The sequence below is a fragment of the Acanthopagrus latus genome, chromosome 18 (assembly GCF_904848185.1).
Source record: "Acanthopagrus latus isolate v.2019 chromosome 18, fAcaLat1.1, whole genome shotgun sequence".
NCBI lineage: Eukaryota > Metazoa > Chordata > Actinopteri > Spariformes > Sparidae > Acanthopagrus > Acanthopagrus latus.
The window spans coordinates 25,598,992-25,616,074 of record NC_051056.1 but is presented as its reverse complement, the minus strand read 5'-3'; the positions used below and the strand labels follow the sequence as shown (position 1 = coordinate 25,616,074).

The following is a 17,083-nucleotide window of genomic DNA, read 5'->3' as shown; positions in this document are numbered from 1 at the left end:
TCATGTTGGTGTTACAGGAAAACTCAGGTGAATCTCTGAATCATTAGTTGAGATATTTCAGTCTGACTGACCGTCGCTGCCCTCCACAGAGACACGCTGCCAGCCTGGCTAAAAAGAAACACACTGTTTGAATTACACAAAACACATTTTTAATGGCAAGACAAAAAGGAACTGACAATCAGCCCCTGAGAATGTGTTGTTTAACTTATAAAAAGCAGTGGTTAAAGCTGACAGTGACCAGTTTACCCTCCTCCTCAGTGAACAACAAGTCTTATTCTTTTTTTTTCTTCAGTTTTTGTCATCTTCCATCTCTTGTCAGTGAATCCAGCACTGACTGTTCACACTCAGTGTTTATTCCTGACAAAGACAACACGATCCAACTTATAGATGTGATTTTACTACTACTTACAAAGAGAAAGAGAGAGAGAGAGAGACAATATATGCATACCTGCCTTTGCAGCTTTCAGTGAAAATACAATAAATAGGGTTTGGAGTGTAATTGTTAAACTGCCCTGACTCAACAACTACTGCAGAATAGCTTACTTCTTCATTAACACTGCTCTGCAAAGTTCACCACACACTGATCGAGATAAACTGAAGAGTTGATAAGTAGATACCATGATCTATACCTTAGGCTTAACTGTTAACTGTATATCATACTGCTGTACATACATTATAAGCATGTAACACCTCCAGTACTACTAACTTTGCCTTTAATAACGTACGGTGAAACTACTGCCTGCTAAACAAACGACTGCTTGGGCTGACGACGCTACCGATTTGAATTTTCTAGCTTATTGGGATCTGGGATATACACCAAAGCTTTCATCTAACTCTGCATTGATCTCACGGGAGGCTGGCAGCTCACCTGTACCGCTCGAGGCGGGAAGCGTTTACAGTTTGTACTAAAGAGAGGTGAACACGGAGCATGAGCCGGAGGAGAGGAGAAGTCCAGGTGCTGCGGCACTGGGAGTCCGTTTGCTTTAAGGCAGATCGATGTGTAAACAGTCCTGGCTTTGAATCGGTTGTCTCTCTCTTGATGTGACACACACACTGCAGGCATGAGTGTGAGCGGTGCCCGGGGAGACAAAACATTCGCTCCTCTTGTGACGGGCTGAACTCAAAGTTAGCATGCTCTGTGGCCATCCTTCTCCTCCTCCTCCTCTTCCTCACCACCTCTCCTTCGTCACAGTTCTCAACGGTCGTGAGGAAGAGCCCAGAGGAGCCGTGCATTCAAACCACTCGATCGGCATCCAACAGCACCCGCTAACGTTTCAGGCGCCCTCTGTGCTGAAGAAGGCGTGTTACGGGCTGTAGGGTGGGGGCTTCTCGTCGGGGTGGTTGTGAGGAGGAGAGTAGCGTGGAGGGATCATCGTGGGCCACAGGTGGCTGGCTCCAGACTGAGAGTCATCCGACAGGCCTGCAGGGTCGGGGAACATGTAGGAGCCCTGCAGGAAAGACAACACGTGGTGTCAGAATAACTCCTGGCTGCTACTAAATATTCTCACTTGTTCACAAAGGACAAAGCACATCAACACATATTAATACAACAGGAAATAAAGCAATGTGAGCAGGTCTAAAAATCTAAAGGTAATATTCAGAATTTGGAAAAGCGCGCTTTCCAGGCTTGCCTGAAGTGAACACAGGGGACGGAGGCAGACTCTGCCTCTGCCTCTCTGTGCCGTGTGAAATGAACGCAAACGGTTTAGGAGGTTTGCGCATGCGTAGTCTGTTCTCACACTGTCTCTAATGGGCATCCCTGAGGCACAGTGCTTCTCTGCTTCTGTGGGTTTCGTGGGTTTCGCGGGTCACCCCCCTCCTCCCCCCCAAGGTTTCGCGCTGCTGTTGTGGCGCGCAGTGATTTGATTTCTGCTGCTAGCTATGGAGATTACTTCGCTAAAAAAAATGTCTAGTCTGACATTTGTGGAAAAAAAAAATATATATTAACCGGGAGACCAACACCTGACCTGGAGAATTTAACGCAAAGGAAGGGACAGAAAATTGTGAGGACTTTTCAGACAGAATGGTACAAAAAGAAAGAGTGGTTGTGTGGATGCAGCCAAGCTAGCAGGCTGTTCTGCTTTCCCTGTCTACTGTTCTCGGTGGGAAGTGAGAGCGTGTGGGTGAAGGAGGGTTATGGTGACCTGCTAATTTTGACACTGAGAAACTCAATAGCTTGTCAAAATACGCAAGATTCTTTGATCAAGTTCGATTACAGTCTGATTTGGTGGGATTATATTGCTCACAACTGGTCCAGGGAATGTCACCTGCACAGCTGCTCTCATTCTTGAAAGACAATGACCTCCAGGAGACTGTACCAGAGGCCACAAAGTTATTAAAGCTGGTCTTAACGATACCTGCTACAACGGCATCCGTGGAGAGGACGTTTTCAGCTTTAAAGCGCATCAAGACGTATAACCGTAATAGGATGCACCAGCATAGACTTTCAGCATTGGCGCTGATTTCCATTGAAAAGGAGAGACTCATGACATTACAGAACGCTGCAAACAAGGATGACTTCTACAACAAAGTCATCAACAAGTTCGTGCAGAGGGACAGGCGCATGGACTTCATCTACAAATAAAGTAAGCCCCCCCCCCCCTCACACAGACACACACGCTGTATGGTGCGCCGACACCAAACTCTCTTTTTCTCAGTCCGTACCACGGACAGCGCCGCAGTCTCTCTCTCTCTCTCTCTCTCTCTCTCTCTCTCTCTCTCTCTCTCTCTCTGTGGTAATAATAATATTAACGTTGTGAGTGACGTTTTGATTTTTAGTTGTAATGTTATGTGACCAAGAGCGGACGGTGATGTTGTTGCTTTGTTAATATAGTGTATCGGAGCTGTAAGTCCTGTATTGAGATACAGGTGTTTTTGTGCGTTTGTCTTTGGATGATGTAAATCCTGTAGAAATACAGGTGAATGTATGTCTCTGAAATTAATTGGCAGTAATTGTGTGCGTGCTATAATCCGCCGACGTAAATAACTACAGTTTTGACAGCGGCAACTTAATTGGCTTTGCAGTTTTAATACTGAGCTCTACCTAGTATATATTTTTGTATGCACTATGCGATTTAAGGTCTTGCTGCCTACCCAGCCGTGGACCTCACCGCACGTTACTGAATACAGAGGAGCATTTGTAGAGTCCTGCTCCTCTGACAAGCCTCCTCTGTCCTCGAGGAGCATTTTATGAATTTAGACATCCTTCGCTGCAGCGATCAATTTCCAGGTTTTACAGGCAGGAGGACGGAGGAGAGAGAAGAGGAGGCATAAAAAGCTGTATGTCGGAGAGGGAGAGCTTTCAGACTGAATGGACTCTGATTTCCTTATAAGCTTTTTGTAAAGTGATTGGATTTTGGATCAAGTGCTTGAAACTGCTTAAAATAGTAACCACATCACTTTCATGATGAATTGTTTTCGATTGGATGCCCAGTCTACTTACAGACCCTTTTTTCATATCAGTCTTACTTTTGTTTTCCTTTAACTTGTCACCCTTCTGTGGACAGCTGCCATAAAAACATTATTCTGGTTGTTTATAGGACAATAACATCTGATTTAACGTGAGGAAGTGAAGTCGTCATTATGAATGCATACATCGATGCTCTCGTGTCTGTACCTGCAGGTCGTAGGCAGTGTACGGCGGCAGGCAGGGGGCAGTGTTGTAATACGAGTTGACTGACGTGGTGGGTGGAGGCGGCTCTGAGGGGGCCGGAGCTGTGAGGGCCTCTGGTTCAGACGAGCTCTCTGAGGCAGTCGAGGGAGTCTGACAAGGACAAGAAGAAGAACGAAACCTTGAGCTCGTACTGACAAATCCACACCGATAGACCGACACGTAGTCTCGCACTCAGCTCTTCAGTCACTTCACTCACCATGTCCTTGAAGCCTCCCAGCACTGCAGCAGTGATGATGCCCAGAAAGAGGGCCACGATGTTGAGGATGGTGGCGGACCACAGCAGGTGGTAGAGGTGCACCACGTCCTGGCAGCTCTTCACATCCGTGTACTCATGGTAGCCTCCAATCACCTCGACACGGCTAGCCCAGTGGGTGGGACAGAGAGGGAAACAGCCTACAGTCAAGCCACAAAAGTCACTAATACAGTTTTTTCAAATGCTTCAATCAGGCTCAGTGTATTTGTATTCATGGCACAATGAAGGACAAACAACAGGGTTTAATTTGTAGAGATAAATGAGTCTATGCCTGTAAAAGTTCTGATGGTTTTGGTTCAAATCTGACAGACACACAGAGGACATGGATGGTTATTAAGACACAAAAAGGACATGCAGAGGAAAATGGCACATTTCTATGGAGGATTAATTCTACATATTTACTTTGGTTCAATCATCACTGATTGAAAAAAAGGAGAAAAATGTCATGAATTGATCATCAATGGCCGATACGGTTTTAGAAAAAAAGGGACCTACTTCCAAATCATGGATGATTTCCTAAACTTTTTCAAAACATCTTTATTCTGAAGTCCCATAAGAGGATGTTCTCTGAAACAAAGGTTAACAGAAAAGAAACATTCTTGTTCTAATACAATCAACAGCAGTTGCAGAGCAAAGAAATCTCCCACAAAAATGTCACAACGGTACACATGACAGATCCAAACAATCAAAGCAACACAGCAAAGCGAGTAGCCACTGATTCAGAAGGTTTCGCTCGGCGGCTCAGCGTACTCACTTCCCACAGTTGTAGAGTTCGCAGCAGTAACAGGTGTTGCTCTTCACACGAAGGTTACAGGACGAGCGCGATGACGTCTGACAGGGCACCTGAGAGTCAGAAAGTATTTCACAGTCTTTTCACTTTGGGTCGACTTCTGGCAACAGTTAATCACATGCAAACACATGCAGGATGAATTAATCTGTGAAGTGAAGTGAAGTGAGTGTTTCTTACATCGCGGTCAGACGCAGTCTCACTCGAGTGATACGCACAACGACCAGCGTACAGAGGCCTGAGGTCCTGCAGCACAATAAACAACAGGTATATATATTTTACTTCACTGGAATACCTAGGAAGGCAAAATAAATTAGAAGAGGAGGTAAGAATTGAGAAAGCTGGTGACCAATTTAATTTGAAAACCACAGGGGCCCCAAAACAAACAAGATTCATTATGTCAGTGAGATTATGAGAACTTGATTTATTGCATAATATCTGCTGACCGACTGAAACGCAACATAAATGAACTCTACTGGGAAGCATTTTCATCTTGAGGTCCCTGTCTTTGAGAGGGAGCTCAGTGTCAAACACCCTCACTTTATATTTTGCTTACATTGTGGATCCTCGTAAACAAAATTGTGTAACCACAAACTAGCTGACAGAACGAGCCTGGGGCGCAGCAGTGATGCCGTTTGGGATGATCAGTTTGATCAGTCCTTCGGCTAAAAAAATTTGATTTGTGAAATACTTACAAGCTTCAAAAATGTAGATAAATGTAAAAAATAGTCTGTAAAATAACAAAGTGTAACACTGATAGCTTCTTCACAACCTCCTCCTAAACCTCCTTCATTCAACAGTGTGTTTCCCTTTTCCATTTCACTGACACGACACGCAAAACAAAAAACCTGCTAATGGCGCTCATCTCCCTTTCCACCCAGCCATAACTTATTTTGGCATAATTGTTTTAAGAGTGCATTAGTGGTTATTTATTGTTTTATGTACTTTGCGTAATGGAGAACAATGAGAACATGAGAACAATCTCCCTCCATCACAAAATATATCTGTCTCAGTGAGGAGGAGGAGGGAGCAGCGGTTGCTTGATTCTTCGATATGAGGGGAATGCCTGTGCAGACTGGCACATGTTTTATTATAAGCCTGATGCAGACAGAGTGTATTAAGCTTTAATGAGGGTGGCATTGATTAATAAGCTTGTTATAAGTCTGGACATAAGTGTTATCCATATTCATCATTTATCAGTTCAAATAAAGATGCAGACGATTGGGTGTTAACTCACGATGTGCCTCGCAGCGAAGACTCCATCGACGATGGCGCAGCAGAAGGCCGCCACCACTCCGAAACTGATGAAGACGATCGACGCCACCAGCTGAAAGGACAGCAGAGGAGCATCAGATTCATCAGCCTGTAAAGATTTTCTATAAGACACCCTAAACGTGCACTATTCTGACTTTTAATGGCTTCCTCTCACCGCTTCAGTATTGGGTTACATTGGCAACATTAATGTGCACATGTGCTTCCCTCCGATTGAGGACGAGGGTGGCGGCGTGTTGTGGACTGAATGGAGGACGTGGTCGTCACCCACCTCCAGTGGCGTCGGTGTCTGGCACCGCGCCCAGCTTTTTTATGAGCAGCCTTAATTCCCCCCTCAGTCCGCCTAACTCTCCTCCTCTCACTCTTCAATGAACGGCAACACGTATTCAGTTACACATCACCCCATCCTGTCTGCAGCCACCCCGGCTCGCAGGAGGGAGGCAGAGCAAGTGATGCAACAGCTTCCACATCTCGAGGTAACAGATTCATGGCTGCACCCACATTTTCTACGGCGTCAACAATCACGTCCAGCAGCAACATGACATGTTGATAACACATGTTAGTAGTTCTTAAGGTCCAAAGAATATATTTTCTTGATTAGGTCTTACTTAGAATGAAGAGGTCCTTCATCAACACACTATTTTCTGCTTTAGTTTTATTTGTTGTTTGATTTCTGTGTTTATGTTTTTTCTCTCTAGCTGGTTTGAAGAACTCACAACAATGAAGCAGTTTAATGCAAAAATCAGGATTTGTCTGATTTCTGATGAAAGGCCTCATGTTGAAAGGCCTCTGTCAATCAAATCTGATCAAACCACACCCGTACAGTCCTCACTAAGCTGATTGGCTGACGTTTGGTGTGTTAAACACATCATAACAATATCAAAGGATATTTTCCAAACTTGTGAAGTTATACAGAAATACTTAAAGATTTCATTTTATGCTTGTTTTGTGCATTTTCAGTATCTATAGTTATATAAATATATGACATTCATTATATAGAATGAGAATTAAAAAATCGTTTCATAGATCTGATGGTTATTCTTTTAATGAATCAATCAAAATATCAGAAAGAAGTTTAAAATGTTCATCACAATTTCCCAATCAGTTTCCAAAACAGTCCAAAATAAAAACACGTTTAATTTACTGTGTGATGATGTGTCAAAACCAACCAACCTCCAAATAAAACCGCTCTCTAAAATCTGAATCTTGAGTCTAAACTTTTAGTAAAGTAAATGTAAGATAACCAGAGATTGAACTGAGGACATGAAATTTTGCTCCAGATTGCTCGAGCTACACAACAGGATGTCAGTAAGCTTCTCACCTAAAACGCTCGAGCTGTTGTGTTTTAACGTATTTTGCTCGCCGTGCATGCTTTGTGGTTTTAACACCTATGCAAAACATATTTTATCTGCATCATGAAAAGTGAACTTGCAACCTTTTCTGTGACATAAAGAGTGACAGACAGGAGTGAAGGGTCGGTCTCTGCCTCTGGCTCTGACTTGGGTCTTCGTAGTGTCTTTGATTGAGTTTACGACTCACTTGGTTTTGATGTGGTTGTGTTATACCGATGATGTCACTCTGGTAGTGGTCGATAGGGTTAATGTTGGTGAAGGGATTTCATGAACTGTGGTTCAGAAGAGTTTTCACAGTAAGTACATTAATCTAATCAGAGTGTAATGACACCATTAGAGCTGTCATGGAGGACTTCAATTTGAGAGGTTAGAAGCTGTGAATTAGTGTTTTTCCTTGAAATATGAATGAAACCATCAATCGATTACCAAGACAGTTGGCAATAAATTGTATGCTAATGAACCTGAATCATAAATATATCAACATGTTTTTAACATTTTATGGCAAACAACAAATCAGAGGCGGTGTGCTGTAACATGTCACAGCTCAGTTAGTCCTGCTACACACACACACTCTTGACTGGGACTCCAGACATCCAGACTCTGTTGCATTATGGGAAAAGGTGTCATGGTACAAACTCATTCTTCATGTCAGTCCTGCCAGTCCCTGCATGGCACGTCCCACCTGCTCCCCTCATCTGCAGTTTCCTTCCCCACATTCCAGTGTGGACATCTGTCCTCCTCCACTTACACCCTATTTCTATTTCTGGCCTCATCTCCCTTGAAGCCCAGGATACTTGCTCTTGGTCTGATACACAAACCCTCCTCGGGCCAAGTGGGACTTGCAGTCTGGGTTAGGTCTGTTGTGTCTATTGTCGCATTAACGACATAATCAAGCTGTCGTAAGGTAATTGGGACTGATACACAGCTTAATGACAGCACTCTGTGTGACTGTGGAGACAAGGAGACATCAAGCCCTGAATGAGATCCCAAAGCACAGAGGTAATATAAATCCTCTTACCATCTGCCTCTTGTTCTCTATCAAGTGAGCGCCGATAATTCCCAGAAAAGAGCCAAAGCCCAGCTGAAAAAGAGGAGAAAATAACCGTTAGGACGTTTCATCTAATTAAACTATGAAGCTTTGATTTCACGGAGCAGTGGGATGAATCAAGTGTTGAGTGTTTTGGTGATGCGAGGCGAAGCGTTTCAGCACATTTACGCTGATATCAACTATCTACTTTTATAGATAAGCAAAATATATTGTTGGATTAATAAACTCTAATTTGAGGAAAAGTGAGATCAAAGTTTCCCTCAAAGTTTCTCTCATCTTTGTAAATCTATGTAAACTACATTTGTCTGGATCTAAAATCTTAGATGTGGATTGGGAGTAGATTAACTATCTTGTTTAATTTTGTAAAAATGAAATTTCAGTCATTATCTATTCATCCTCATGCTGATGTTAACTGTGTGAAGGTTCTTAGGCCACAAAACATTTCTGGAGCTTCACAGCAGAACAACTGAAGTAGACGGGGACTTGTTTTAAAAGAACAACATGCATGTCTGGAGTAATCAAAGACTTTGGAAGCCTCAAGATCCCAGTTTAACGTTAAAGGATTTCATTTACAGCAGGAATCTTCACTGTAGCTGCCAAGCTAAAACCGTTAGCGTCCACCCTGCCTGAAGTGGCTGCACGACCTCGACTGCACATCACGTGTGTAAATAACAAATCAATTCAGGGCTTCTGGAGACTTGGATTACACCAGACGAGCCGTATGGAGCTGTATTTAAAACAAGTCCCCATCTACTTGAGTTGTTTATGAGAATGCTGCAGTGCAGTTTCTGTTTTTGCTGTTAAGCTCCAGAAGTGTTTTCTTTCATCTGCATGGGGGTGAGTCGAAAATGACTCAATTTTTTTATTTTTGGGGTGAATTTATTTCCCCTTAAAATGAATTTTAGTTTCTCGTAGAGTAGCTCCTTCTTTTTTCACAGCGTATGTTTATCTGTAGTACGAATCTGAGGTTAACGTTAGAAGAAGCATGTTTATGAAATGTCACAGACACAGCGGCTTCCTCTTAATAGCTCTTTAAGTTAGAAGTTATAATGCTGAAAGCCGTTTGCAGAGAAGAAAACACATTTATGGGCTGAACACTTTACTTCACTCAGCCTCTAATGACACTGATCCTGAATAATGAATGTGGGGAAAATTCACCCCTCAAGAGGCCTTCAGTAATTATTTTCATCAGAGTCCAGGAGCGGGAAGAGCTCAGTCCAAACACTCTCTCCTCAGCCACACCTCGCCTCTGATGAGCTCTAACGGTGAGCAGACCTGCTGTGTTGTGCCTGCTGCTGCGGCGGCGGCGGCACGCAGGTGTGAACATGCACTCACAATGACTCCTGGGTAGTAGCCGCCCACTGTGATGTTCTGCGTCCTGGTTGTCGCCGCCAGGCCGAAGATGAGGATGAGCACAGAGACGATGAGCAGCAACACTGTCACTATTATGGATTTCCTCTTCCTCCTCTTGAAGGAGCCTACAAGACAATAAATGAAAGAACATTACTGCCGAGTGTCATAAGTGAAGATTCACCTCAGGCAGTGATGTAATGGGATGTGATTAAAGAGACTTGTGACAAGACTGAGAGTCTCCCCGTCTCTGACGTACATTAAAGTCATTGCACAAGGGTCTTAATTGCACTGTACAGCAATCTGTTCTGGAAATACGCAAATAAAATCAACTTTATCTAAAACACTCGGCACCCAAAAAGAGGCTGAACTCCCAGCAACAAAACTTATTACTGACTTTGACGAAGCTCAGTTCAAATTTTAATGCAGTATTCTGAGAAGCTGTAATACTAGTTGACTCTAAAAATAATTTCTTATGTTCCTCATGATGAGAAAAAAAGAAACCCTGGCTTGTGAACAAACACCGGCTGTAAACAAGAAATTGTCTTGCGATGGGGGTCACACCAGCCGTGGGCGCCACGGCTGGTGTGACCCCCATCGCAAGACGCATCCACCCAGAAAGAAGGAAGAAAGGGGAATAGGCCCTTTCCTACTTCCTACCCCTCGACTTCCAGCGCCCTTAAACACCTGGCAAATCACTGCGGAGGTAGCCCCCACCACAATAGGTGTCTCCTGGACCACATTTTGCCACACTGGCACACAGTGTGTAAAATAACCAGCCATGCTGTAACAAAAAACCCCCATTTGACATCTTCATAGTTTGTGCTCTTTTTTAAAGGTGCACTATTAGAGTCTATAATCTAATATCTTGAACTGTTGGATGTCTGGATGGGCAATGTGCTCTTTTTGTTTTGCAATAATGGATACAAAAAACGTAAGTATACATATTGCTTTTAATATCATCTTAAGCAAATGTTAGCTTTTGCAAACTGCTATTCCTTGTATTTAGAGCTCTGTTTGTTTATAGGCTCGTACAAAAATGTCCATTGTGCACCTTTGAGTGAAAAACTTCCTGATACGCTCCAAAGAATCTGTTTGTTTCTACGTGTCGCCGCCATTTTCAAAATAAATGTTTGAATTTGAATAGAGTTGTGTTCAATGTCTCTGATACTGCCGAAAATACTGGCATCGGTGTCAGCGAGTACTGTGAGTCCAGGCACTGATCCGATACCACGTAATTTATTAGAAATAGGAATACATTTACCGAATTAGCTCCGTTAGCTCCAACACAAGTCTTCTTCTTCTCTTAAAACAGTTGCGCTGTGCTGCTATCTATTTAATTCCAATTTAATTTTTCTTTAAATAATTATTCCTAGATGTATTTAGTTAAGTTGGTGTTGCACTACTGTTTTACACTGTTCTATTTAAAAACAAATGGCTTTGATTTGCTGTATTCATTCATGTTTTACAAAAGGTTTAACCTGAGTCAGGCCTTACCACAATGATAATCATATCACAGTAATGCAGCATAGTATGATATATATATATATTTTTTTTTATACCACACAAGTATCGGAATCGGTATCGGGAGGGAAAAGGTGGTATCGGAACATCTCTAGTTCTGAATCTCAAAGTACATAAAGGAATTTCTTTTACCAGTAACACAATGTAATTAAATCTAAATTGAATTCTATCATATATGTCAAAACGTTGATGTCACCTCCTTTATTCTCTTCACCTTCTTCCTCTGCCTTCATACCAACTGAGCTCTCTGTATACTGTCTAATAAAGGCAATAAATGGGTGTGGATGCCTTTCTTGCACTTTGCTTTATATATGATACATGCATGCATCCTGTGTGTGATCTTCAGCATCAGACTTTTCACCCTGTACTTAAATTAAGTGAGCTGACTTCAAACATTGTCGTGACCTTGTCTTGATGCGCTCACAGTGCAACAAAACAGTCTCAATGTTCACTGAAAATACACTGAAAATGAGGCACCTTAAAGAGTGAGAGGTAGTGCAGGAATAACACCTTTAAACTTGAGACAGAATGTACCTTGAGGTTTACCTTTCAAGAGTCATAGACCTTCTGGTAATGTACATCTTTAAAACCACTTGAATTTAAAGGAGCGTTATCTGAACCTCCTCCCAGAGGGGCCACGCTTCAAACAGGCGAGCTGCTCGACGAGACTCATCACTGACATCATTCAGGGCCTTCAGCTGAAGATACAAAATGAGGATAGAGGCCAGAGGGAGTGGCTGGTCATTTTAGATTTGTCAGGGTAATTCTTATAATGAATTCTTCATTACAGCAGTGGTCCGACTACCAAACCACAACACTGCTAATATAGAGGAAGAGCCCAGCTGCTTCTGGTTCTAATCTACTCCATTTATCGGACCTCCTCCTGTTCGAGTTGTTGTGCAGTGTTCACAGCTTGTATCGCGGCTCATAGATCATCTGCGCCATCTCTGTGCTCTGTTTTGATCAATTTGGAGAAACACAAGAGTTGGCAAACCACAGACACACGTCACCGCTACTGCATGCTGACGCACCAGCCTGGAGATCAATAAGGAGCACATCAGCACTCATCGCTACACTGAGCAGGGAATTGATGGTTTCGGCCAAATTCTTTATCACCCTGTTGTCTGCATAGGAAGGACGCAGCCTCTGAGATTTATTTTATAATTCAAGACCATGTTTACTGCAGATTGTTCCCTTCTCCTGCTCTCAAAGATTTGAATCACAGTGAACTAAAACAACCGATGTGACTGTTTCCTCCGACTCGCTTCAGTGAAGTTATTGATGATTGTGTTTAATTGCATTCCTTCGGTGTAAATCTCAGAGACCACTGCACGAGTCAAATGCGATTTTCACTTTTACTTAAGTAATATTTTACTACAATGTCTGTATTTTACTCAAGTATGACTTTAGTTTACTTTTGTACAACACTGAATGCGTTACTGTCGTTTAGTTGAACGTGTTCGTCTAGTTTACCTGAATGATTGATCCTTTATCTGACTGAGATTTGTGCCACTTACGATCTACATAGCCAAAATAATCTAAAAGAATCAAAAGAGTCAGTTTGTTAGTATAAGGAAGGTTAATGAAATGAACTGGATCCACTCCCCATGTTAAACTGACGGATCTTCTACAGATTACACTTCAATGTTTTATTCCCTTGTGTCGAAATATCGATATTTCTCAAGATTTTGTATCTAAGGTATAAAATCCAGAACGCACCCCTACAAACATGTTGTCACCGCTGTGGATCTTTTTTAGTTTCAGAGGATGACAACACTGATGACGACTGCAAATCTTCAATACATGTGTGCAATGATTCCAAGAGGCGGATTAAAGTCCACCTGTTCTAACACAATACATCTTACTAGAGCTGAAACTGTCCATGTTTGCTCACTGCATCATAAGCTTTTACCACCCTGAGGTGTAAATAAACAAGAGCTTATGAGCTAAAAATGTCAAATTCTCGACCAAGGAGAAGCAGGTAATTATCGGTTATTGGAATCAGCTGGCAGAAATCCAGATGCATCCCTAATCGATTCACAAGGATAAAGAAGTCTAAAGTCTAAACTTGCATGGATGATCAGTGTGTGCAAGGACAGCAGAACTGTACAACCAGCAACAATCTACTGCCGTCTACTGAGAATTACTTGTTTAAGCCTGCATTAAATTGTACATAATATACCCTGACTCTACCTCACACGGTTAGACTATTTTATTCCATTGATTTTCCTGGTAGCAGCCGAGCATCCTGCCAAAAATCCGTGTCAGGCAGTCACAACCATCCAGGCTGCTGTGGTTACTCAACGTCGCCGCACCTGCAGTGACGCGCTGCGGCCTGGACCAGGAAAAAAAAAAAAAAAAAAAAAACACTGTCTGGTGATGCAACGAGTGTTTTTGTCCGCCTTTGTGAGCAAAATGAGGATATCTGACCGACAGAAAATACACATTTGAATGCTCGAAATATCAACTGTGGTGTGAGCGAACAATTAAAACACGCTTTTTCAGAAGAAATCCAAGCACTCTGCTCAAACGAGTATATTATTTCAATGATGAAATAATAAAAAACAAAACAGGCTGCTGCAGACACGTTGACCTTGCACACACACCTACCCATGCTTGTCTCAGAGAGAGTCAGCCCGCTGGATTGAAGGCTCTGAGGAGGAGGAGGCATGCTGCCCGGCCGGAGGATGTTTAACGCAGTCCGCCGGTCGATCCTCTTGCAAATAAGCAAAAAAAAAAACAATAATCACGACTCGGTTGTAATCGCTATATATTCATGAGCTAGCTGCATACAATCGTAAGCTAACGCAAACGGTTTCCTCGCTTGCTGTTGCATTCTCTGACGAACCGTCCACCTCCGTCCCCGCTGAGACCGAGTCTGTCTCATTTACATCCCCGCGGCTGCTCGCTCGTCTGTCGGTCTGTGTTCTCACGGTGTGTCGGTGTCGGGACAGCGGGTCGCTCGCTGCTGCTGCTGCTGCTGCTGGCTGTGTGTGCGCATGTCACACACCTACTCAAAAACAAGTACAGTTACAGTCGTTAACGTTACTTGTAGTTGTTTCTAAGCAGTGTAACGATACTTTCACAGAGGTTAGCTAAAGTACGTGGCCGTTACATCGCCACCGTCGTTACTCACCTGTCAGTGGGTGTAGACTCACTCGCACACGTAATTTTGAATCAAAAGACAACTTAATACACTTGATTTTATGATAATACTTTCATGATAGATTTTAAAAAATCAAATGCATACATTAACGGAAAGATATACCATCCGCCATTTTGGAGATAATTAGCTAGTTAGTTAGCTAGTAATGTTGGAAGCTAACTTTAACGGTTAACGTTCCGAGATGACGTCAGTGAAATCATCGGAAAATGTCGTTTTGAAATTTAAACACAGAGTTAAGCACATATAAGTAGTAATGATAACAGCAGTAATAATAAATATTTTTTTAGATAAATTAAAAAAATTAAAGTAAGTAATAGTGACATGTGTGGGGTTCCGTGCACCCACCTGACGGTTTGTCACTGAGAGCCTGCTGTGAGTCAAGTCAAGTGTGTGAATGAGTGAGTGAGACTGCAATTACAAAATTAACAATTACAATATAACAATAGCAAATAGCAAAACAACGTATCCAAACAGTCACACAACAGTAATATACAAAGTGTGTATGAGAGGAAGGGATTGAGATGGGGATAAAGTGAGGGTTTGCAAAAAATAATTATGTTTTAGTGTGTCTATTTGTGTGTTTGTGTGTCTGTGTGAGAGTGTGATTGAGAGAAAAAGAGAGAGAGTGATTGGGATTGCAATTATGAAATTACAACATAACAATAACTACAAATTACTGGGCAATGTATTACAAAAAACAAACAAACACATTGTATGCTTAACTACAGTCATAGTATGGTGTGTGAGAGGAAGAGATTGGGAGAGTGTGTGTGTGTGTGTGTGTGTGTGTGTGTGTGTGTGTGTGTGTGTGTGTGTGTGTGTGTGAGTTTCACCTGCATCAGCCAGTAATGGTATATCTGGATGATATGTATGTAGTGAAGGAGACCGCTTGCAAAGTTTCTTTGACAGAGACAATGATAGTTGCCAAGCAACCAAGATAATATGACAATAGAACAATGGATGCCGGCAACCGAAATTGTTATATTAAAGTTCATTATTCTAACATCTGCAAGAAATAGCGTAACAGGCTTCATAGTCTCTATAGGTGGCCCACTGTGGTTCGTGATTTATTTTCATAAATAAAATCATTTTAGACAGGTGTGTTTGTGTGTGATTGACCTGGATATGAAGCGTCCATAGCGCAAAATGATATAACTGAGACTGAGCCCATTCTCCACCTCTCCTCTCTCCTCGTAAAAATAAATTATGAGGTATCATCATTTGTGACTTTCTAAGATCAGCAACAGTAATATGACGATGATGAACAAAGTCAAGTTTAAATTTTTGTAACGTACCAACAGATTACAGAGCATCTTTTTTCCTCGGGATGGATCATATTTGATGACTTATCCAACCCGGAGTCTGAATCTGCAACATAACTCTAAAAAACATTTGAAAACCAGCCAGTGTTCTTGCTGATGGTCTTGTTTGCTTATGTAGGTCCTATAGAGGCATCAGTGCCAATTCACAACCAGTTACAAGTTCCTTTAAGTTCACTTAAAGTAAGACTAAGTAACTGCTGAAAGAAGAAGTAATACATCTTCTGCCCTACAAATGAAAGAATTCACAATCTTAACATTTTACCCTTTAAGATGTTATCCTGTTTTAAATACATGTGGTGATGCCTTGTATACAGATTATAGCTCATCACCTCCAACATGCTGCTTCCTCTCCATAACTCAACATGAGCTCCACCTCCTGGTCCAACCTGAGAATTCACCAGAATGTAGTAAAGCACAGTAACAGCACCATCTACCTGTGAAACACGGAGATCCAACAGTCCTCCACAAGCTTTCCAAGGATTATTGGTCCATGTAATGTACCTGTATCTTGGTGTCTCTTTTGAGTGTGTGTGTGTGTTGTCATGTGGCCCCCATATTAATCTACTGCATCAATATTTATCTTTGAATGTATGAAACTACAATAAATATGTTTGTCAGACACCAGGGTCAGGACTAAATGTCCGGAAGGCAGCTACAACTAATGTGACACTTTAAATATCCCTGTTCTTTTTATAGGGAGTATCAGAGTGCCTATAATAGTTATGAGTATCGAAGAGCAACAGTATGTCTTATTCATGTTGGTTAAACATCTGTGGATCTCATTCAGGTTAACATCTGACACGGAGGTGAGAGTAAACCTTGAGCCAAACGTGGAAAAGAAAGATAAAGACTGACTCAGGCGGCCTTCGTGCACTTCTCTTAAGGTTTTTGTGCTTTACACATAACATCGCATCAAATCCACAACAGTAAGAATGACATACGTTTTGTTTTAGTACATTTTATTTCATGTTCAAGGTATGAAGGTGGACTATAGCACACCAACAGCAGGAGAAAGAGAAAACACAAGTCAGATATGAGAACAGAGCAATCACACACATTTCATCATGATAATTTAGACATGAAATAACATAAGATGTACAGTCATTCTCTCCTTTTATACATTTCTTTTTTTCACCTTGGTTCAAGGGTTTTACTCACAAACTAACTCAATAAATAATAAGATGTGTTTCCCATCGGGAACTTTAATCTTTGCCCCCTTTTTTTCTTTTGTAACAAAGAATGTTATTTTATTTAATTAATAAAAACACATTGATTTAATCAACTGAATAAATAAAATGCCAGTTTATATTTGACATATTTTGCAGACTTTTTGAGG

The 17,083-nt window shown here is 41.9% G+C and overlaps 1 protein-coding gene across 9 annotated transcripts; it reads right to left on the bottom strand.

The window, feature by feature from the left end:
• Positions 1–126: 126 nt before the first annotated feature.
• Positions 127–15,360, bottom strand: tmem255a (transmembrane protein 255A). Of its 9 annotated transcripts, none has more exons than XM_037076883.1 (13): positions 15,259–15,344; positions 14,771–14,833; positions 14,108–14,269; positions 13,870–13,975; positions 9,721–9,863; positions 8,356–8,418; positions 5,951–6,040; positions 4,894–4,959; positions 4,681–4,769; positions 4,422–4,493; positions 3,870–4,038; positions 3,617–3,763; positions 127–1,448 (listed from the first exon to the last, which is right to left on the bottom strand). In XM_037076883.1, exons 3-13 carry the CDS (start codon positions 14,144–14,146, stop codon positions 1,305–1,307), a joined length of 1,128 nt encoding a protein of 375 aa, XP_036932778.1. In that variant the 5' UTR covers positions 14,147–14,269; positions 14,771–14,833; positions 15,259–15,344; the 3' UTR covers positions 127–1,304. The 9 variants fall into 9 exon arrangements, with proteins under 9 accessions (XP_036932778.1, XP_036932781.1, XP_036932779.1 ...); XM_037076886.1 differs by having other exon boundaries at positions 14,747–14,833; positions 15,259–15,278; XM_037076884.1 differs by lacking the exons at positions 14,771–14,833; positions 15,259–15,344 and adding exons at positions 14,396–14,416; positions 14,510–14,571.
• Between the last annotated feature and the right edge of the window lie 1,723 nt (positions 15,361–17,083).